Raw genomic sequence first — 21,766 nt, forward strand, 5'->3', positions numbered from 1 at the left:
TTAGATCTTTCCTTACTTTATAAGGCTGATTTTGGTTGTCACATAAAGCCTAAGTTTTGTTCTCACTGCTTATCACTTCTGTTTGCTGTATGGAATCTTGTTTGGTAGGACGGGAGAAGAGTGGGCATGCTACAAGGGAAAAATTACATACCAGTAATTGTTGTTTGTAGTGCCCACTTTTCTCCCATCTTCACTTCCTCCCATCACTTATACTCCGTTGCTCTTTTACACGCATGTATATGTCTCCTAATTCTGTTTGTTTTTAGGGTGCTTTTTAAATGATTTGAGGGAAAAGGAGTGGAACGTGACTGTATAAATCTCCTGTGCTTTAGAGTCTTTTTGACTTAGCTTCCTAGCAGGTGGCGCTCTAATGTTTTACTCTACTGGGATCTTGTTTTGTAGGATGGGAGATGAAGAAGAGGACAACAAACAAAATTACCGGTATGTAATTTCCCTTTTCCCTTCTCTATTTGCCTGAGGTCCCCATTATGAAAAAGGAAGAACATTACTTTATAGCAGTGATAGAAGGAATACTGAACTCTTCAATAACGGGCTGCTGGACAAAACAGAACCCAATCCCAAGGCTCCGATACTATGGGTATGAGCCACAACATAAATACATAGAGCAAGAGAATGGGTCTGACCGCTTTAGGGATGTTTGAACCACACCTTGTTCTGCCCCATTCTTTCTTTGGTGGGAGATTAGCTGGTAATTAGCCATTTGTTCCACTTCTCCATTCTCTAACCCTGGTGATAGGCATTTATACTATGCTCATATAATCAAATTCTAGCCCCAACGAGACTGTATTATCTCCATGTTTGCTTCTCTGGAAGAGAAATAGCATGGCCTGAATTCCAAACATACATTCAACAGTAGGAAGTTAGGAGTATCCCTGGGTTTTTAAATCCTTTTTCCTAGTGTGGGAACAGCTTCTCATTTCACTCTATCAAATCCCTTCATAATTTTGAATATCCCTGTCAGGTCATTTAATGCCGACATGTCTGACTGAACTGAGCTCATTGTCGTACTGGATTTTAGATGGTTGTCAGTGTCAACTGTATTTGCCACACTGGATTTATATTCAGGATTCAGTTTAAAATAGCTTACAACTGTGAAGGTTTTTCAACAACCTGTGCAAGAAAGCAATCCTGCACTACCCTCTAGGACCTTGATTACCTTTCTTTGGGTTTTGCCTGCTTTGCTTGTCCCTTGAATAGAGGAGTAATTGGAATGCTGTAATTAAGGCTGCTTTATTGGAAGAAGCGTTTCCAGTTCTATTTTCTGACTCTGCCCTGTAGCTGTAGCATAGAGCCACATCCCCAAATCCCTTGAATGACTTTCTCTGTCCTTTTGTCAAACTACCTCTGCTGCGTCATTCATGTTCACATCATTTCTCTCTGCAAACTAATTGCCATCTACTGCCATTAATCTGCCCTCACAAGTAACCCTATTTTATTTTCCTTCTTTGGTAAACAGTCTCCTGCTTTTATTAAATCTGAAGATGTTTTCCTGGCTTGGCTAGGTCTCTGTTGTTTCAGTAATACCAGTCTTAATCTTGAACACCTGTAGCTGTAAAACCAGCTGTTGAGTCATGTCTGATCCCAGTGGCATGGAGGATATTCAGGTACTGTCTCTGAGGCCTCCTTTGTTTTACCTTCGCTTGATTTCCTAATGGTGTGCAGCTCCTTCTGTCAGGAGAGAGGCTTTCCGGGAGCTGTTTGTCCCATTCTAGTTCTGGTCAGTCATTCTTGAATGTGCAGCTGATATACTGAATAAATCTAGGCTAGTGAAGATGCTGCCCTGACATGGTATTTGCATAATGGTTAATTGATTGTGGCTAAAGCTAATTGGTCAACAGAGTGGGTCGCCAATAAACAGCAGCTGCATTCCAAAAAGTTTAATTGGATTAGAAGGTTTTATAAATGGGCTGCCAATAGGAGAAGCAAATGGGAACTGGAAGGAGAATGGTTTCTCCCTTGATCATGTTTTTTTAAGAGGAAAAATCTTTATAAAGAGGAAATTAAATTACGGTAGAGGTTTCATGTGCCCAGATAGAAGCCAAAAGAGCCAGTGTGTGTGTTCTCTTCCGCACGCTCTCCTGCTTTCCTCCTCCTACCCTTTCCATTCCCCACAATGCTTGCTCTCCAATATGCAGGCTAGTTCTGTCCCCTCATTTAGTATTGTGCAATGCTAGAGCATTTCCGGAGATGGCTCCACTTCATCTGAAATTTATTTAAATTGATAACACCAGCAGAATATTAATCACAACAGACCTATAACTTTTTTTAAAACCCTAGAACAAAGAGTTAAGTTTATTTTAAAAAACAGTATCTGAGACAGTCTTCACTAGGAAGCCTGAGGAGTGAGTGACTGTTTTAAAAACTTGCAGACCTAATAAATGTGTCCGTTATCTTAAATCCAGGCATTACTAGCACCTAGGCAAGAAAGAGATTGCTTGTATTAATTGGAGTTTATTTCTGCTTTAGTGTAGCCCTGTGTTGTCCTCCAGGACTCTTCCATTCCCTTTTGTTGCTTTGTGTCTTTCCTGCATACAATACTTGGCCTGTTACTTTAGAGAAAACTGAGTGGTGTGGGGAAGTTCTATGAATGCCTATTTTATATGATGGTCCTAAAATACTTCAATTAGGATAATTTTACAGGTAGTTGGCCTCTTAAATATTGCTCCATCTCAGAGCCGATCTTCCTAAAATAATTTCAGTCTCTTCCTTCTCCCACATAAGCTTCAGGAAAGTCAGCATGGTCTGGTAGTCAGAACTCTTGGGTTCTCTTCTCTGGACTGTGACTGAGTTACTGACCTTCAGCAGGGTCACTTGACCTTTGAGTGTACATTGGAAATGAGACTTGCTTCCCAGGTGTGTTGTGAATTTTAATATCGGTATAGAGCACTTTATGAATGCTAAGTGGTATTCCTTTCCTTCTTTCTCTGTGTGAGCTTACTACTTAGCAGTGAAGCCCCTCAATTAACCTGGGCTGTTGGAAAAGGTCCACCTACCTGTGTCCACTCTCCTCATTGCTTCCCAGATTATTCCAAAATCGCTAATATGCATTTTTCAAGCTGTTGAACACTTGGTCCAGTGACTTCACTTAGCCATATTCTCCATATGTTTACAACTCCTGGATTGAAATAATTCTGCCTGAACACCCCTGCTTCCCTCACCAGGGTGAAGTTTATCTTGTTCTGTGAGTTTGTCCAAACTCTTCAGTTTAAACTACTCCTTAAATCACATTGAAATAAATCTCTTTTCAAAAGAGGCAAATGCCATCTTTTTGGCTTTTTCATCCTTTCCAAATGGTTTTCAAACCCCATAATCAGCTATGTGCTCCACACTGTGAGCTCTACAAAGCAGTAATGTTCTCATGGAAAGATCACCTTAATTTCATGTGGTCGTGTAGATTATCTGCCCCTGGCTTCCTTTTAGCTAGATTTACAGTCTGACCATTTCTGATATTGGAAATGTGTCCAGGTAGGTAACATAGTCTCTTTCTTCTAGTAATGTCAACCCATCTACTCGTAACTCCAGAAATACAATTTCATCAGATGGGAGTGCTGTCTTTTTTTCTTCCCTGCTTATATCCCTTCAGCTTCAGGAGGGAGAAGAGCACTGTGAAACCTTTATTGCATCCGATATTAGGTTAAAACTTTACAACCCGTTGCAGCCTTTGTGCCATGCTTGTGAATAATAGGGGTAAAAGGCAGACATCCTTAACCACAGATAGCCTCCAAAACTTGATTCTACTTTACCAGCTACAGAAGACTTAACATCTGACAGAATTTTGTTCATTTCTCTCCCGTCTGAGGAGGTGGTATGTTTTCAGGATCTTAGTGAAGAGAAAAGCTGTGATCCTTCTGGGTTCAGCTGCATGCTCTGGCTAATGAATGTCTTGCAGGTGTGAAGTTAACATCTATACTTAGAGGGCGACCATATGGTTAGAGTCTAGCAATTATAAATTACTGTGCACGTTGATCAACTTTCTTCTGTATTAATCATTCATTATTTCTCAGGTTTTTTTTTTTTTTTCTTATATGATTTGTTGCCTCATTAAGAGCTCTGTTAACTTCATTCTACTCCCAATCTAATTAGCAGCTGAGTTTATGGACAGACTCTGTGGATGTGAAGCTGGATTCCAGCTCCTGTAGAGACTTGGGCAGATGAGTTGTCATAGATGGCATTGCGGTGGCAGATGCAATGGCATGGAATGGGGACACCATATGGAAGCTGGTACTTTCGAAATGATGAAAGTCTCAGCTCTCTGAATCAGTCTCTGCTGATGAAGGGTTTTGTTAGGCTCAGACCCAGGGTTCAGAGATCTATTTGAGATACTATTTTAAAAACTAAATGAAATGTGTCTCCTAAACGGGAGAGACGCCCTGGTTTCCTGTCCCCTAGCCGCTCAGGGTCACTATCCGCAATCTTCCCTCTCTTGGACTTCACCAGCAAGCCATGTTGCTCTCAGTAAGGGTGTTGTCTCCACTAGGCATTTAGTGTGTCAAATTGATGCTTGATATCTAATGTGCTTCTTTAGTTAGCCTTTCCCATCACCCTTGAGCCCTGTGAATTGTACTGCTCCTGTATCAAGTTTCTCAAAAAGTCATAGACGGTCTATATTGACTTAGTGTAGTGACCTAAGCAGTCCATGCCTTGCTTTTTAAAAATTGGCAGCACCTGGTAGTGTTTGCTAGCTGGATTGTGTTCCTTTGCAGAGTACCTTCAGATTTCTGTAGGGAGGCAGACAGACATCTAGAAAGAGACGAAAAGGTGGCGTGCAGGCAGAGAACAAAATATGACACTTTCCCCCCTACTTCTATAGAAAGTTTGCAGAAAGTGGGCAAAAGGAGCTTAGATTAAAAATATGGCTTTAAAATTATTGTAACTACATAGCATCAGTTTACATTAATGGTGAAAACTTTCTTGGGGAACCTTAGGGACTCCTCAAATTAATAGTCTTTCATGGCTCCTGTGAATGGATCTTAGATGTTGTGCTGTGTCAGGCTTACCTGTTCAATTTTAGACGTCTGCTCTGTCCCTGTGGCTGGCATAGGCCATTGTTAGCCAGCCTGTGTTCTCTCTCCCAGGAAGATTGTTTGGTTTCTATACCGAGCCCTTTGCAAGACAGTAATCATTTATGAACTGAAGGCTGTTTCTTTATGTGAAACGTTATTTCTGCCCCTCCAGGTCTCACAGAAAAAGAAGTCAACCCAGAAGGCATAAAACAGAGGATCAGAAGTCTCTTGGGGAAGTCATAGCTATGGAGACTGCCCTGGAAGAAGTCAAAATGAAGGAGGAGCTGAAAAGAGGGCCAGACCTAGATGAAGAAGAGAGAAGTAAAGTGACTGAGGGGGGAGAAGGTAAGAGTCATGTTCACTGATGGGCACATTGTTCTTAAACAGAAGTGGAGCAAACTGTTTCTCCAGAAGGCATTTTTAAATAAGTTATCTAACGTTGTTTATTCCTCCTGAAAAATCAGTGGAGTTTTTCCCTGTATTAAGTCTGTACTTTCTGAGGTACACCATCATTTACAGTAGCAATTGATTTTTCCCTCTAAGAATGCAATCCAAATAGCTTTCTTGGCAGGGCTTGGTAGTTTTGCCAAAGCTATTAGTTTTGTAAAAATATAATTACAAGAGTAATATTTTTTTAAATATTGCATAAAGGAATGACTCAATACACTTCTTGTCCCCTCCTGTGAGAAGGAATGTTTTGTGCATTCTCGTGGGCATTAGATTCCCCCTACCTCCTCCCGCTGCCCCCCAGGAAGCTGCAAATAAAGCTGATCTTTAGCTGTGTGAGATCCCCAAGTGCCACAGGAGTGAGGGCAGAAATTTGACTTTTTTTTTTTTCTTCTCCAAACCATCTGGTGGAGGGGAGAGAATAGATTTATCTCTGAGTGGCTGAGCTAGCACAAGTCCCTGGGATCCCCACAGAGCCAGCACAGGTTCCAGACTTCGCTTCAGGAGAGGAAGTGTTGTCTAGTGATCAGGGAACTGGGAGTGAAGACAAGGGCTGCTTTCCCCAGCTTTGCCACTGAATCTCTCTGTGTTTTGGCGGGTCACTTAACCTCACTCTGGCTGCTTTTTACACATCCATTCAGTGGATGTGATATTTATTAACCATGCAGGATTGTTGTGAGAAATATTTTTGTAAAGCGCTTTAAAAGCCTTGGTTTAGAGGCACCATGTCCAGGAGAAAGTATAATTGAAGGTTTGGCACAGTGTGTGTCCTGGCTTGCGGCTGGTGAGTGATCTGTTTCTCTCTAGATCACATGATATGTGTTGATGCTCCCTGTTGAAGAACCAAGTCTTTTCTTAGAAATCTGTAGCTCTTCCCACTAGGGTCCCTTTCTGTTGCTACTAAAGCAGTCTCTGTCAGTGCTGTATTGATTGTGGCAGTTCATACTGCTGGTAAGCTTTTCCTTCACCTGACTTTTGAGGAACTCTAAAGCACGTAACAAATATGAATGGATTCATCTTCACATAGTGTATACCCCCTTAGTTTCCCCCAAATGTAATTGGGAATAATGAGGCAGAAGAGGTTTAAATGTCTTGGTGACAACGTCGCACAGGAAGTCTGTGGAAGACCTGGGACTAGAACCCAGTTTTGTGATGTAGTCCCATGATCTATCAACTAGACAGTGCTCCCTCCAGCTCCAAGGAAGATAAGAAGATGTGGAATATTGGCATGTGGAGAAAGCGCAGCATGAGTAGGTACTTCTTGTCACTCCATCCTGAAAATGCCAGCAGTGCATTAAACTATACACTTGGCTCATGTATGAGTTTAACAGTTACTGCTTGTAATAAATGGCCTGAAAAAGCCGATGTCTCATGGGAGACTAGATATAAGTGGCAGGGACAAATCTGAGATCCTTAGACTGGAAGAGAGGAGAGAAGAATGGCTGTGTTCTAGATGAGCAGATTTTTAAACACACACTTAGCTCTGGTGTTGAAAACTGCTAGCTTAGAAGGGACAATTGCAGAAAATTTTCAGCACCATTGCAGAAAATTTGACAAGCAGCTAGTCTGTTTTCAGTGCAATTTCAGGGGGACACTCTGCTGCTAACCATTGTCAGCAATGTGTCAGTGTCTTAGGGTATGTCTACAGTACCCGCCGGATCAGCGGGCAGCGACCAATCCAGCGGGGATAGATTTATCGCATCTAGACTAGACGCGATAAATCGACTCCCAAGCGTTCTCCCATGACTCCTGTACTCTAGTGCCATGATAGGTGCAGGCAGAGTCGATGGGAGCGAGTGGCACCAGTCGACTCACCGTGGTACGTTTAACTTAGATCGACCCCCCCACCCAGTGTAGACCAGGGCTTAGTGCAGTTTCTTAGGGCTTTTGAAAAAGTTAAATACACCTGATTTTGCCCATCTTCTTACATGCATTCTCATCCTCAAGCTTCATACAAATTTCAGCTAAATAATTAGATTTTCCTTTGTTTATTGTTGAAGTCTGTACGGAGTGCAGAAGAGAGCACCTGGCTGACCTGAGCAAGTAGTTGCATATTTTCCTCCCCTTTTTTCCTTATCTCCTTCCCACCCCGGCTTCCTCATTTTGCTTTGATTTTTAGTCTGGTTGTAAAGGGATTTTCCACTTATACCAGAAAAGAGGAGGAAAGCGGGTTGGGAGGGGGAGGAGGAAGAGTGGGATTCTTCAGAGATCACTGGCAGCTTTCAAGAAAGAAGTCTGTTTCATGTTGTTGTTTTGGACTTCTTGAATATTAATAGCTGTGGTTTTAAGGGTTTCTCACCTAGAAACTTGACAGTGTCTTCTCTTTGCCTTTTATGACTAAGCTTTATGTTAGTAATTTATCATTTCAGTATCAATGCTTTCAGAATTTCCTAGCAGATTTCCTTGTGACTAGAAGTAAGGAGAGAGCCTTCCAGCTCTGCTCCTCTCTCTGAGTGAGTTAGAACGTAATGCATGTACCAACAGGTGCTGTCTGCCATGCTGGGCATGTTATTAGTGCTGCAGGGCTGGGATGTAGACCCCTGTGCTTCACAGGAGGACCCTGTCTTTTGTTGTGAAAAGAAGCAACGAGACAGCTAACTGTGAAGTGGTTATATATGTATTTTATTGTGCACCACTTTGCATTTAAAGATGACACAACCACATTAATCCTATTGCATGTTGCAATTACTCTCTCTCTCTCACACCCCCACCCCCACCCCAAAGGCATGAAATTCAAGTTCAGGCCAATGATTTGTTATTGCCATGTTCTCTGGTGCCTGTAGTAATACATTTTTATATGTTTATAAAATAACTGATTAGACAGTCCTGCAAAACCTGGACACTACAGTTCAGTCAAGAGCACAGTAGACATGTCATCTTGAGTTCTTTTATTGTCCGGTAGGACATCACTGAGTGTCACCCTATTTTCTAACAGCATTGTTTGGGGAGGGGTAAATAAAGTTCCTGGGATACAGTAGTCCTGTCGTAATGTGATGCAAATCATGTCTTGACACCACATCAAAATGGGTTAAGGTAGTGTTGACCAGCAAGGTATTTCAGATCACTTTCTAGCATCCTTTGGGAGAGGCACCCCTGTCAGAATGAAAACTGTTCTTTAAAAGTCAAATGTCATGCTAGCTACCACCTGCTCCGTAGAGAGTCAGTACTGCTGCTTCATTTGACCACACATGGCTCCTGGAAGATGCTTCCTTCCCCTAGGGTTGAGTGTCTCACTCCTGTATCACTTCCAGCTTCTGTTAGCTTGCAAGTTTGAGATCCAGCTGGGTTCCCCCACAAATAATTTGAAGGGTGTAAACATAAAGGATGGAGAGGAATGTTTTAGGGTGTGGAGTCCACACCAAGAAGTAATGAAATGAAGATAAGAAAATGAAAATGAAACTATTACTGGGAAGAGACAATGAAATAGTCTCCATGACTCCTAGAGAGTCTCTCTCACTGTGGGATAGTCTCCAGAGTGGACAGGTGAAAGCCCTATCATTTGGAACACTTTACATGATTTGGACAAAACACTAGAAATCACTTCATGGAGCAATGCAGCATTATTAGAGGGATGCAGTGGAGAAAGACTTGCTAGGTTTCTCACATATCTAATTCCTATTGTGGTTCTATGATTGCTGTGCTGCTAGATTGACACGTCCATCTTATAGTTCCTTAAATTGTATTGTCGACAACTTAAAAAGCATTCAACTACAGCTGGGCCTGAATTGCTGCTGTTAATGTCAGTCTCCAGTCTTCGGTGCCAGTGCAGATATTTGGGCTTATAGTTGTTTCTTAGTAGCAGATGAAGTCAGTACTCTGCAGAGTTTTCAAATGTGGATGCCTAAAATTAGACTCCTAGATAAGTAGCCTGATTTTTCAGAAGTATTGAGCATCTGCAATTTCCGTTGAAATTGGCGTACATTTTCTATCTGCCTCTGCCCCAGCCAGCTCCCCCTCCAAAAATGAAACTACTATTGCATTTTTAAAATTTTCATGTCTACTTGCGGTGCTATTTAGATCCATCTTCAGTGAATGAATAGCTACCCAGGGTCCCTACACTAATCCATTGTAATGAAAAGGTAGTGATTTAAAAATAAAGACCCCTTCTACATCTGTAAGTGTTCCTGATTAACAGACTTCCCCCTTCAAATCTCACTGTTATTCCTGGATTCTGGTGTATCTTTCAGATATCCCTGTAAACTACATCTTTTGTCGTCTTAACATTTAAACTTTTAAACATAGGCCTGGATACCAGCTGCTATCAAATTAGCCTGTTTAGAAGTCAACAAAGCCAGTGAATGACTTTCATTTTGTTGCTTGGGTAGAGAATTCTCTGTGTATAGAGAGTAAATATGATCTGTTCTTGTGTGACTGAGGAGAAATCCAATTTGACTTTCATTCAATGTGTTCTTCTCTCTAAGGAAATTCAGTATTGCTTTCTCTGTGATACTACAAACCAGTTTATCTGAAGTGCTACTTACACAAATACAACAATAACTATTTGGGCTGGCCTTGTAGCCAGTTTTATAAATTAGTATAAATAAGACCCTCAGAACACACACTCCTGGGAAATGTCCAGATTTAGATGGCCACCTAAAAGACTTCAGCAGGCATTCTTACAGCTTCATCTTACTCTGGGTTTAATCATTTTTACAGAGTATCACATTATTCAGTGGCAGCTTATCTGATTTTCTGCAGTGAGCTAAGCCTGGCCAGTGGGTTTTGCTACTCTTTTTAATAGCAGATTCTGAGCTTGGGAGTTGGTCGGTAACCTTTATTATTAGGGTAACGTTCTCTCTCTCTGCTCCCACTTCTGGGTTGTGGTTTTCTCCCTCCCCTCCCCATCCTGTTAGTAGGGAGAGTGACCTTTTGCAAGAGAGTCATCCAGCCCTAGCCACGGTAGTTGAAAAACAATCTTTTATTAAACAAATTGCGGGCTGGCATCGTCTGTGGAACATCTATTATTTACTTTCCTTTGAGTGGACTGATAACTTTATTCATGAAATGTTGGGAGGGGTGAGCATGGGGAACATAATTCACTGCAGATGCAATAAGGGAAACAGTCAAGGCATCTTCCATCCTGACCCAGAGACGCTCACCAAGGCCCAGGAGGCATTTTAATCATGGCTGTTCTGGAATGCTCTGAAATCAAATTGGCCCAATCATTTTGCAGGGTTATATTGGGAGGGAAGTTTGGGAGAGAGGAGAGAAGGTCTCTGTTTTATGGGTGGTCCCCGTCTCCGTAGAAAAATATTGGGGCATCTATCTGCCCAAGGAATTTGTGTGCTGTCACTGCTTTGTAAGAGAGATGTGACAGTATGCAGATAAAATGAATGGCGGGGCCTCAGGAGGGAGAGATGAAAGCAAGCGTTGAAAATGCCCGGAACAGTAGCCACTACTGAGATGGTGTTGGCAATAGACCTGGTTCAGTGCTGTTTGATTCATGGTTTAAAGCCATCTTTCTAAGGCCCTTGTGCTAGAAGCCTTGCAGTAAAGTGATTTTGGTGGCTTGGTTCGATGCTTCATTTCCCAGGGTTGTTGACTGCAATGGATATACAGTAATACTCACATACCAGCAATGCTTTTACATGGAGGGAACAGTAATTGGGGATGGTTTTGAGGTGGGGCATGAAATGGGATATGGAGATTCTCCAAATACATATTGTTCTGCTCAGAGTTTGTCAAAGGCAGAACTATCCTTCCACCTCTGGACTATGACCCTATCAAACCGGAATCCTAAAATAAAGAGGCCTAGTTACATGTGACTTAATTGTGGGATTTTGGGGCCAAGTGGCCATATTTTCAAGCTTAGGTTTTGTCAGGGTTCCAAGAAGTGAGTGAGATGCTCAGATGTTTAGTGCCATGATTCATACACTTCCTTAAGTGGGAAGGATTTTCTGACATTGGTACTTTGGCTTCTGCTAACTATCACTTCTCCCAATGAATAGTAAGGCAAATGAGAAACCATGTGAAATAGCTAGTGAGGGAAGTACGTAGAACTTGCCTTCGCTTAATCTTCTATTCCAGTGCTGTAACCCAGTCCAGTTGGCTTCTAGGATCAGAATTCCAGTTAGCTTGACATCACTATTTCTGCCTAGGCTGATGACTGGTATTGTGTAACTCACTTACGTTACTACACTATACATGTGAACCTTGAAGCTCTCAGTCCAGTTTCTGGTGGACAGGTGTCGTCTGTCCCTGTTGACATTCACATTGGCAGTCTCAGCAGGCAGGTCAAAGACGGAATAGGACACAGGCACAAAATGAGCTTCTGATTTCTAGAGCCAGTCCTTTGGCGTCAGAGCTGAGGGGCAGCATGGTATATCCTGCGTGGCCAGTGCCCGTGCTGCATCGGTTCCAAAGATGATGGGGTCTCTCTTGCCTGTCCTGTTAATCCAGTACCTTTGTACATGGGGGAAGGTGAAATAAAAGAATGTCCTGACATTTCAGCGTGTAAAGTTGATTCTTGCCCATTTCTTTAACAGGAGACAGCAAGGTAAAGGGCCGTCCCCCCAAAGTAAAAGGCGAGAGAAAGAAGAAGCACCCTCACCATCAGCACCACCACCATCACAGTCATCACCTGCAGCCGCCTCCGCCCCCTTTGCAGCAGCAGCTGTTGCCACCGCCTCCTCCACAGCCACAACAGCAACCGGCCGAGGAAGAGGCATCAGCAGCACAGCCACTGATTCCTGTAGCCGCACCAGCATCAGCCCCGGCGGAGAAGAGCTTACCCTCCGCTCCCCTCAACATCGTCCTGCCCTCAGAGGCGCCAAGCGAGGACGATGACTTTAAGCCCCGACCCATCATTCCCATGCTTTATGTGGTTCCACGGACCAAAAAGGTGGTCTTTGAAAAGGAGCGCATATCCTGCCAGCAGGCCTTTGAGCAGTTTGCCACACAAAAAGGCCAGGTTTGGCGGGAGCAGGTGGTCCCTTTGGAGCTCACTGTGAAGGAGGAGGAGAGCGGAGAAGCAGAAAATGCAGATGTTGCCACTGAGGTCAGTGACTTACAGGTATGTGCCAGAAGGAGGGCTTTGTAGCACCTGCTGCTGATGTAAGTAACCATTGACTATCAGAAGACCAGTAAATATTGCTTCCAGGGCAGGGAAAGTACTGGTGGGACAGTAGTGTGCATCATGGGATCTGAGCTAGAGTTCTGTAATGCTTTGGAGCAGTGGTTCTCAACATGTACCCTAGGGTTACACAGCGGTCTACCAGGAGGTGTACATCACCTCATCTAGCTATTTGCCTACTTTTACAGCAGGCTAATTTATATTCCAATTGATTCATTTTATAATTAGATGGTAAAACTGAGAGAGTCAGCAATTTTTCAGTAATAGTGAGCTGTGACACTTTTTTGTATTTTTAAGTCTGATTTTGTAAGCAACTAGCTCTTAAGTGAGGTGGAACTTGGGGGTACATAGGACAAATCAGACTCCTGAAAGGTACAATAGTTTGGAAAGGTTGAGAGGACTTACTTTGATTTGGAGGACTTACTTCCAGCCATGTGGGTTCTCCCTCTTTTCCTCCCCAAATCTGACTCTGCTCTGTCTATTTGAGCTCTTAAGGACCATTCCCCATGTTATACAGTGGAACAAAACAGTGTTCTGTTGTGCAGCATTGTATCTTGTTCTCTTGTGTAGCTACGCAATATATATGCCCCACTTGTGCCTTTAGAGTGTAAGCTTTTCAATGAGGGACTTGCATCTTGTGCAGAACCTCATAGACTTACAGGGACTTCCCTTGCATGTGGGATAGCTGCAAGAATTGATGTACCTAGATCCTCTGGAAAATGGATTGGTTCTATAGAACTTTACCCCAGCAAGGCTTTGATTCAGCTTTGCAATGGCCTGTTGTGTGGTAGAAAGTGGCGCGTTGAACCTAAATCTAGGAAAAGGCCATAGTGCTGCTAGTTGGAAGAGGGAAATGTTTTTAAGAATTTGCTGAGACTCTGTCCTCTGCCCCTCCTCCCCGTGTTTCAAAGAGATGCTAAGCCCTGGGATCTTGTTTGACTCAATACTGAGTCTAGAACTATCAGTGGCACAAAAGCCACCACCTTTCACCTTCAGCTTGCTAGGGGAAACTGCCTCCCCCCCCCCCCCCCCCCGGATGAGGAACTTGCCACAATGAACAATGCCATAGGCCTTGTCTACACTAGAGAAACCAATCAGTGGTATTTCAATACTTTGGTTTTATTGCCAGTTGTTCAGCTGCCCATTTGAGTATTTCCACATTGGCAATGCTGCACCAAGTTAAAGCCCCCTACAATTTTGCTGCTGTGCTGGTTGTGGTGCCACGCCCACTAGGAATGTATCTGAGTTCCCAGCACTGCTGTCTGTCATCGTGCTATATTGGGAACGTTTGCTATCCCACTGAGGACCTAGGAGAGTTTTGGGAGGGAGGGGTTAAACTCCCATAGTCTTTGGGACACTCCAGTAATTGGCTGTGGGGTATTCCAGTATTTACCTTGCTGCCAGGATTATTGCCAAACTGTTTTTGGAACATGTAGGCTAGTGCGAACACTCTCAGGTGTGTCCCGCACCTATGAAGAAAGGTTTATGCTAGAGTTTAGGAAAAACGACCGCGAGGCAGCAGAGGGAGCTGCTGAGATGCAGTGGATTGTTTTTCAAGACCTCATGCTGAGTGTTGGGAGACCAAAAGAATGGTACCTGGAGTCACCTGTCAACTTGGACTTTCAGAGTACAGTTCTCTGATTTATTCCTGAATGAGTTTCCAATGGTGGGGAGAGATGCTTTGGGCCATGTGCACGAGCACAAAGTGGTGGGACCAGAATGTGATTGTGATCTGGGATGTCCAGCAGTGACTTCAGAATTTCAGGAAGAAGACAGACTTTCCTGTGCCTCTGTGCTGAGCTCACCCTGACATTACAGCACTAGAATGCTTTTTCTCCAGGCTGATGGAGGATCTCAGTGACAGCAGTGTGCAAGCTAGCTATCCCGATCAGCTACCAGTCAGTTAGGAATCCGTTTGGGGTCCATAAGTCCATGGTAGGCACTGTTGTGACAGAGGTGCACGTGACCATTTCCTGCAAGACGCATGTGATCATTGTGCAGGACATTATAGCAAGCTTTGAACCATTATTTCCTCAGTTGTACCAGTGCTTGATGAAACACAGTTGCTATCTCAGCAAAGCCCTAGAGTTCTTTAACAAGAAGAGGTAGCACTCCTTTTTGAAGCAGGTCACAGTATATCATTGTAGTCAGTTCATGCATATCTGTGATGGCTTGCCTGGGAAGGTGCAAGTGATTCTCAAACTCAGCCATTTTCCACAAAAACCAAAAATTAGACCTCTGTTCCCGCCCCCCGTTGAATTGACATTAGTTAAATGGCTGTCTAATGTTATTCTGCATATGTGCTTCCCTGGTTTATGAAAACAAATCCTCAAGGGAGTGGAAGACTCAACTATACCCTGAGGAAATGGAGGATATCAGTGGAGTCAGTGATAGATTGAAGGCCACCTTGCAAGAACTGTCTGGACAAACTTCCTTATTATCTCTGCTGCTTGTTGTGTTTTGCACAATATACCGGAAAGATATTTAAAGATGACTGGAATATACGGTCCTAGACACTTGCATCAGGCCGTGCAGATGTGGAGGCAAGAGTTACTGTTAGCAGAGTCACCAACAGGAGGGTTACTTGGATCAGGGATGCTCTGTGCACCTATTCTGAAAACAGGGCAAAGGACTACATTTCATTGTCGGCATGTTGTGACCTCTGTATTCATTTGCTGTATGAAGATCATGAGGAAGGGAATGTGTGCGCACCCAGGGGAGATGGGGTTTGTTATTTTTATAGCCTCATAGATTTTAAGGCCAGAAGGGACCATCACGATCATCTAGTCTAACCTCCTGCACATCGGAGACCACAGAACCTCACCCATCCGTTCCTATAATAGGCCTAAAACCTCTGGCTGAGTTACTGAAGTCTTTAAGTGAAGGGAAATCTGTTATGCTAGTGATATACATTACCTTCCCATTGCATTGCTGCATAGACAAATACATTCTAAAATGACCTTAATGTATGTTCTGAAATGTAATAGTTTATTAACTAGAGCAGATCTGATGCCCCAAGACAAATACATATAAACATCCAAACTTAGAATGCTTCGTGAGGTAAACTGACAAGTTTTTTTCATAGTTGTATGTAATACTGTTTGCAAATGTTCTCCTTGTCTTGAGTGAAAAGTCTCTGATACAGCTGGGATCATGAGGTGGGAAGAAGGGAGCCTCCCAATATGGGATATTTTCAGTGTTTTAAAATGCAGAATATTGGGCAGGAACAGGGAGTCCTATAGCAAGAAGTCCTGGAGGGACACATCCCTTCAATAAGCCTGGAATGCCTCTCTATAAATTCCCATATCTGTGAATGGTGAGAGAAGGATAGGGAATTACAAGAGAGAAATTTCTGCCTCATATACCTGTCCATGTGTGGCTCATCATATGCTGGAGAAACAGAGGAAGGCCCATGAGTCACAACTTTTTCCCTTGCAGCTGGTAAACTTTCTGCTACTCCCATCAGTTCAGCAGATCCATTGTACTTGGTCTTTGGCTTTCTGTCTTAGGTTGGGGTGGTGTTAGTTTGGTGTCGTCGTCCAGGTTGGTGGACTGCTTGTCTATTGGTCACAGCTGCCAATAGTCAACCACTGTCAAGGGTAAAATGGTGAGAGAGCCATTAACCATAATAACCCTTCACAGAAGCCTTGTAATGCAACAGAATGTTGATGTCTGTCTCGCCCTTGCTTCCAGTTGTTAAGTACGATCAATTGTACAGTCTGTCCCAGATGGCGAGCAGATTGCCTGTTGCCCCCCAGTATTGGGCTGCTGTGTAACCCAGGAGCGTTTTTGTGATGCGGTTTTGGGAGGCGGATGGGGAGGCGGGGGTAACTTTTCAATGACAAATACAGTAACAACCTTAACCTATTACAGGCTGCCCTACCCCTGGATGATATCACCTTGAGGAGGATTCCCAAAAGGCAGCGAAGGGAAATATTCAAGAGAGTTAGCGGCAAGCCGGAGAGATACGCTGCAGCTTTATTTTCCCGTATGGTTCCCCCTGATAAGCTGAGGGAATGGCGAGGCACTGTTAGCTATCGTGGGGGCAGAGGGAAATATGCTTTGCCATGCAATACGGTGGCCCGATTAAAACACCTTTTGTATAAGCGTTTCTCAGATATAGTATCTGCAGACTGGAGGAAGATCAGGGCTAAAATCGACAAGTTGCTGGAGCTGTGATTATCTGCGTGTGGTGCCTGCACCTCTGACTACTGTGTAGCATGGAATGCACTTCACTTTCATTCTTAATGCCATACTAAGGACAATGATGCTGCCTTTGAATCGCTAACCCCCTGTGCTGTAAATTTCAAAGCAGGCCAACTTGTGCTCTAATGTATGTGCCTTACACCAAAGAGAGCCGTTGATACTGTGATCACCAGTGCATGCTGCTGGGTGGCAAGTGGGCTGGCAGATACAATAGGATGTAAATGCTTTGGCCGCAGCCTGTGTGGTTTGTGCTGGAGAAATAAAATGCTTCTGTTTTTATGCTGCTTACGTTGTGGTCTCTTTGTACCTTTTTTTAATTTGGTTTTATTTTTTGCTGCTTGTCCTCTGTTTTGGGTGTGGCCGCGTGGTATCGCTCTGCCACTTAACCTGCCATTTCCCCCTGGCCTGGTGCATCTGGCAGGAGCTGGGAGATGATAGCAGGAGTTGGTACAGTAGAGGTGGGAGCGTAGGGGGAAAAAGGAGCATATAATGAGGTGGGGATGTTCACGTTCTCGTGTAGCTATATCTACTCTGCCACAAATCCTAATGGTAGCAGCCATGCGAACCCCAAGCATGTTCCCCAAACATGTTCTTTGATTTTAAGCTGTTTAGAAGCTAGAGTTGTAATCTGGCAATGCCAGCATTACTCTGTATGACCTTCACTGCCAACGGGTTCTGGCTTGATGCCAGTGTGGCTAGCTGCTCAGACAAGCTCATACAGACAGTGGCATTCCTGTGATATGTTCCCAGCTGGGAAGGGGCATGCTGTTTGCCTCACTGTGAGGGGATAGTGTAAAGGTTTTCCTGGGACCAGGCAGTAGAACACCAAGGCATCATATTTCTGAACTCTCTTCCTCAGTGGGAATATGGTTGTCAGAGCCCTGTTAGTCAGGGATTTTCTCTGGGAACACCCCAGTACCATGATCGTGATGGGATGGTCTTTACTGGAGGGTCTTTACTACGCTGCATGAGTGGAAATCAATGGAGATGGGACCAAGATGTCAGCTTTAACACCTGCTCACAATGTTGAGTGTAGTAGTGCAAGAAAAGTGAAATATGTTTTGGATTGGACACCTTGACTCAAGCCCTTACCAAATGACCCTGTGCAAGTTGTTGAATTCATTCTTGAACTTCATGGCCTGTTGTTATTACCGTGGGACAAGACGATGACAACAACAACAACAATTGCAATCAGTTAGAGTTGAAATACTATTCCAGAAGTCGCTTGCTTGGAAAATGACTTGTAATCAAACTCCAGGCAATGCTACATGTATGGGTAGGTGGTTTCTTGTGAAGCTGATCCTTGAACTGTGGCATGCAGAAAGATGACCAGAGAGGCCAGGTTTGCAGTGGCTGATGCGCTAGGAGACAGCAGTGAGAAACCTGCTGTAGTGGAATGGGTCTACTTGGGTGCTCAATCAATTGAGTTAGCATTGATTGAGACTTGCTACCCCCCGCGGAAAACAATATGTACCCTGACTAAAAACAACACCCCAACTGATGCCAAGTACCACCCATGCCAAAACCACCAAGAAAGCCCCCACCCAATAGGCACCCAATTCTTGTAAATAATGAGGAAGCTACCGGGAAAAAGAAACAGACCCCTACTCTTATTTCACATAAATGATCTATTATTTGTAATATGCTTGCGGTTTGACAGAATAAAGGCAGCCTGCGTGCTGTGCTAACTGTAGTAGTTTTCGGACTGCTACCCCAACGCGTTGGTATGTATTGCAATAAACTGGTCTCAGGCTTGAGTCTGTGAACTAAAATCAATACGTGGGTAACTTTTTCCACGACACTATCATTGATGCCCAGCAAACAATCCCTTAAAGTAAATTTTTGTGTGGATGCAAGGGCACTTTCCACCAATTAAAAGGCATTGCAATCTATCATTTTTCTCTAGTGTAGACAAGGCCTTGGTCACCTCCAGAATAGGTGACTGAAACTCAGTACATCTTGGATTGGATGTGGATAAAATGCAGATGTCCCAGTTTGTGCAGAAGGCAGCTCCCTAGCTCCTCAATGGAGTGGGTCACAACACGCCCATCTGGAGTGTAACCACTTCAGTGGCTCACTGCAAGACCTTACTCTTTGACAAAGCACTTTCATTACACCCAGCATGATGATGATGGTGTGTGTGTGTGTGTGTGTGTTTGCAAAGCTACCCTGTCCAGGGAGTGGAGAAGAGCAGAACATTCCTTTGTAGATTTCAAGGATCTAAACCTTCAGACGTCATTTGCCTTAAATATTGTGGTAAAGGGCACTATGAAACTCCCTGAGTTAGATAAGAATTTCATTCAAGGGAAGAATTTTTACCCTGAGGTTTCCAGCTGAAATGCAGGCAGCATGTTACATGACTGATCAGACCTTTCAGAGGCTAGTGAAACTGGCAAACTCCATCTGACTTTGAGGCTGTTCTGTGGAGAGGAAAATGTTGTCATTTACCTTTACCTGGCATGATCTTATAGGAGGGTGTTGGCTTAATCTACCAAAATTACCTGTGGGGATGTCCTTGGTGATCCTACCCAAAGGCAATGATGATTTTTGTGTGTGGGTTAAAGGCCCTATCCTGGGGAATTAACTTGAGTTGGCCTCTGTTGCTCCCCTAAGTTCTTGGATTCCCACGTAACATGCTCTGTTTTGTTTCAGGCCACATCTGCTTTTTTAAAAATGAAGATGGAGATAAAGAAAAGTCGCCGTCACCCACTGGGCAAACCACCAACCCGCTCCCCATTGTCTGTGGTTAAACAGGAGGCCTCAAGTGATGAGGGTGAGTGCAAAAGGCTGTCCAGAATACTGATATGCTGGGGCTACTTGCTAGCCAGCCAGTGGCTTGTCAAATCCCTAAGAATCGTTGGGGTGGTCATTAATGGGACACCATGGCATGAGATTCTTCTGCATTTTGCTTAATTGGTGGAGGCCTCTATGCACTCGGAAGGAAGTGTTGCTGAACGCTAAACCCAGCTCTAGTTTGTTTTTCTGACTTTCTGGGTGAGACCCTGTTAGCTACAGGAGATGTGGTGGGGGGAAACATCATGGGGAAATTTGAGAGAATGATCTGGGCAATGAGTGATGAAATTCCTGTTTGGAGACAGGCTGTGGGTGCAGTGGAGCGGGAGGGAGGGAGGGCAAGTTCTTTGATCTTACTCAAAGGCTACATCACTTGGCAGATCAGGACTTCAAAACACCTGCCTAGAAAATCACTTTCAGATGGTCAAGCTGTATTTGACACTTCTGTCCAAAGGTGGTTTCTATGCTCCCCGGAAGAGCTTTCTGTTCACAGCTGTCCTTGCTGCACTTCTAAGTACAAGTAATGCAGTTTGGAGTCTTAGGCTATGTCAACACTACAAGCTAGGGTGTAATTCCCTTGCCCAGGTACACGTACTTGCACTGGCTCGTGGGTATGTATTTGGCATAACTAAGCCGTGCCTCCGCTACCAGTGCTACTGCAGCTACCCTGGTATTTATACCTCATGCTAGGTTGATGAGAGCTAGTGCATGTATGTTACGCAAGCAGGGAAATCACACCCCTAGCTCATAGTGTAGACCTATCCGTAGCCAGGGAAAATACTGCATATGGGTGTAGTGCTCCTGGCATGAACCTGTGTTCTTCTTCATCCTCATAGAGAATGAATGGAATTAGGTGGGGAGACAGTTAAAGGCTGAGGTCCTCTTTAGCAAACTGGGACCTAGACTTTACTGCAGGGCCCCTTGGTTCCGTGGCCCTGCAGTGCAGCAGGCTGGAAATCTTGTAGCAGATTCAGAAGTTTTGTTTTAAAAGGGTGGTCTCCACTGAATTAAATCAGAAAATGAATAATACAATCGGTATACTATGCCTTGTATTAATTGTAATGTTAAATTAATATTTTACTCTGCCTCTGATCGTTTTTCCACATGCCCCATGTACTTGAATGTGTAGAAGTTGTCATGGGAAGGCTTTGGCAGCTAGGTAGGGGAGAAATGGGGATTTTGGCACCCAGAAAAGAATGGGGAAGACGTTTAGAGTTGTGGGAGAAGCAAATTAGCTGGATGTTTCTGCTAAAACCATCACAGAATGCCTGGGGCCCCAGTCAAAAGTTTGTGAAAGCAAAGAATGACCGAAACTAGTCAGCACGAACAGCTGCCTGTCAGACCTGTGCCAGAAGTAGATGAAGGTTGCTCATTAGATTGCAGTCGATGAAAGGGGGTTGGGGGAGTAGTTGCAGAAAAGTGTAGAGTAGAACCCAGACCGAGCTTGCCTCTTGGGCCCGATTTAAATCTATAGGGTGGTAAGGAGTGCACCCTGTGATGGTAGTTGAGAACAGAGTTGCCACTCACAGATGATGATGCTCAGACCCCTCTTGGAAGCTGGCCTGACCAAATGAATCATCATGTAGTTTCCTGAAAGATGAAACTACCGCCTGGAGGGCAGGGGATTATTATAGATCTGTATTGCACACCTTGAACTTGGCTTAATTAGGGGAGGCTGCATGATCTAATGCCTGGACACTGGGACTGGGAGTCAGGAAACTTGGGTTCTCTTCTCTCCCACTGATCTGTCATGTGAGCTTGGCCCAGTCACTCTCCCTCTGTGCTTCAGTTTCCCCATCTGTAAAATGGAAATGATGATAGCTGGTTTTGTAAAGTGCTTTGGCACCTATGGATGAAAAGTGCTATAGAAGAACTAACTGATGGTGTTTGTTCTTTAACTTCTCCTAAGTATCACTGGAGTGTTTATTTTACACCCTCTTGCTGCATTTCGTCCATACTGAAGACACTTCCCATTGCTCATTTTGCTCTAGAAACGTTTCCATTTTCCGGGGAGGAGGATGTGAGTGACCCAGAGGCTTTGAAGTCTTTACTTTCCCTGCAGTGGAAGAATAAAGCACATAACTTCCCAGCTGAGCGAAAATTCAATGCAGCTGCTGCCCTGAGCGAGCCTTTCTGTGCTGTCTGTACCCTCTTCTACCCTTATAACCAGGTAACTTCTGATACTGCTGCAGATGGGTGGGTGGGTCAGTGGAGGGTGTTGCAT

General features: G+C 44.0%; 1 protein-coding gene across 10 annotated transcripts in view; it reads left to right on the forward strand.

The window, feature by feature from the left end:
* Positions 1 to 21,766, forward strand: part of KDM4B (lysine demethylase 4B) — a 165,998-nt gene that overhangs the window by 119,064 nt on the left and 25,168 nt on the right. For 3 of the 10 annotated variants that reach the window (XR_010594959.1, XM_005281166.5, XM_065578686.1), the window contains exons 10-14: positions 403 to 441; positions 5,197 to 5,369; positions 11,957 to 12,483; positions 19,402 to 19,522; positions 21,534 to 21,712. Coding sequence is in view for 8 of the 10 variants with exons in the window: in XM_005281166.5 (XP_005281223.1) it covers positions 403 to 441; positions 5,197 to 5,369; positions 11,957 to 12,483; positions 19,402 to 19,522; positions 21,534 to 21,712 (1,039 nt within the window). In the remaining 2 variants the exon portion in view is untranslated. Of the gene's footprint in view, positions 1 to 402; positions 442 to 5,196; positions 5,370 to 11,956; positions 12,529 to 16,416; positions 17,038 to 19,401; positions 19,523 to 21,533; positions 21,713 to 21,766 lie in introns of those variants that run through there. The other 7 variants (XM_065578685.1, XM_065578687.1, XR_010594960.1 and 4 more) reach the window with 5 other exon arrangements.

Source organism: Chrysemys picta, chromosome 25, assembly GCF_011386835.1.
Source record: "Chrysemys picta bellii isolate R12L10 chromosome 25, ASM1138683v2, whole genome shotgun sequence".
NCBI classification, from domain to species: domain Eukaryota; kingdom Metazoa; phylum Chordata; order Testudines; family Emydidae; genus Chrysemys; species Chrysemys picta.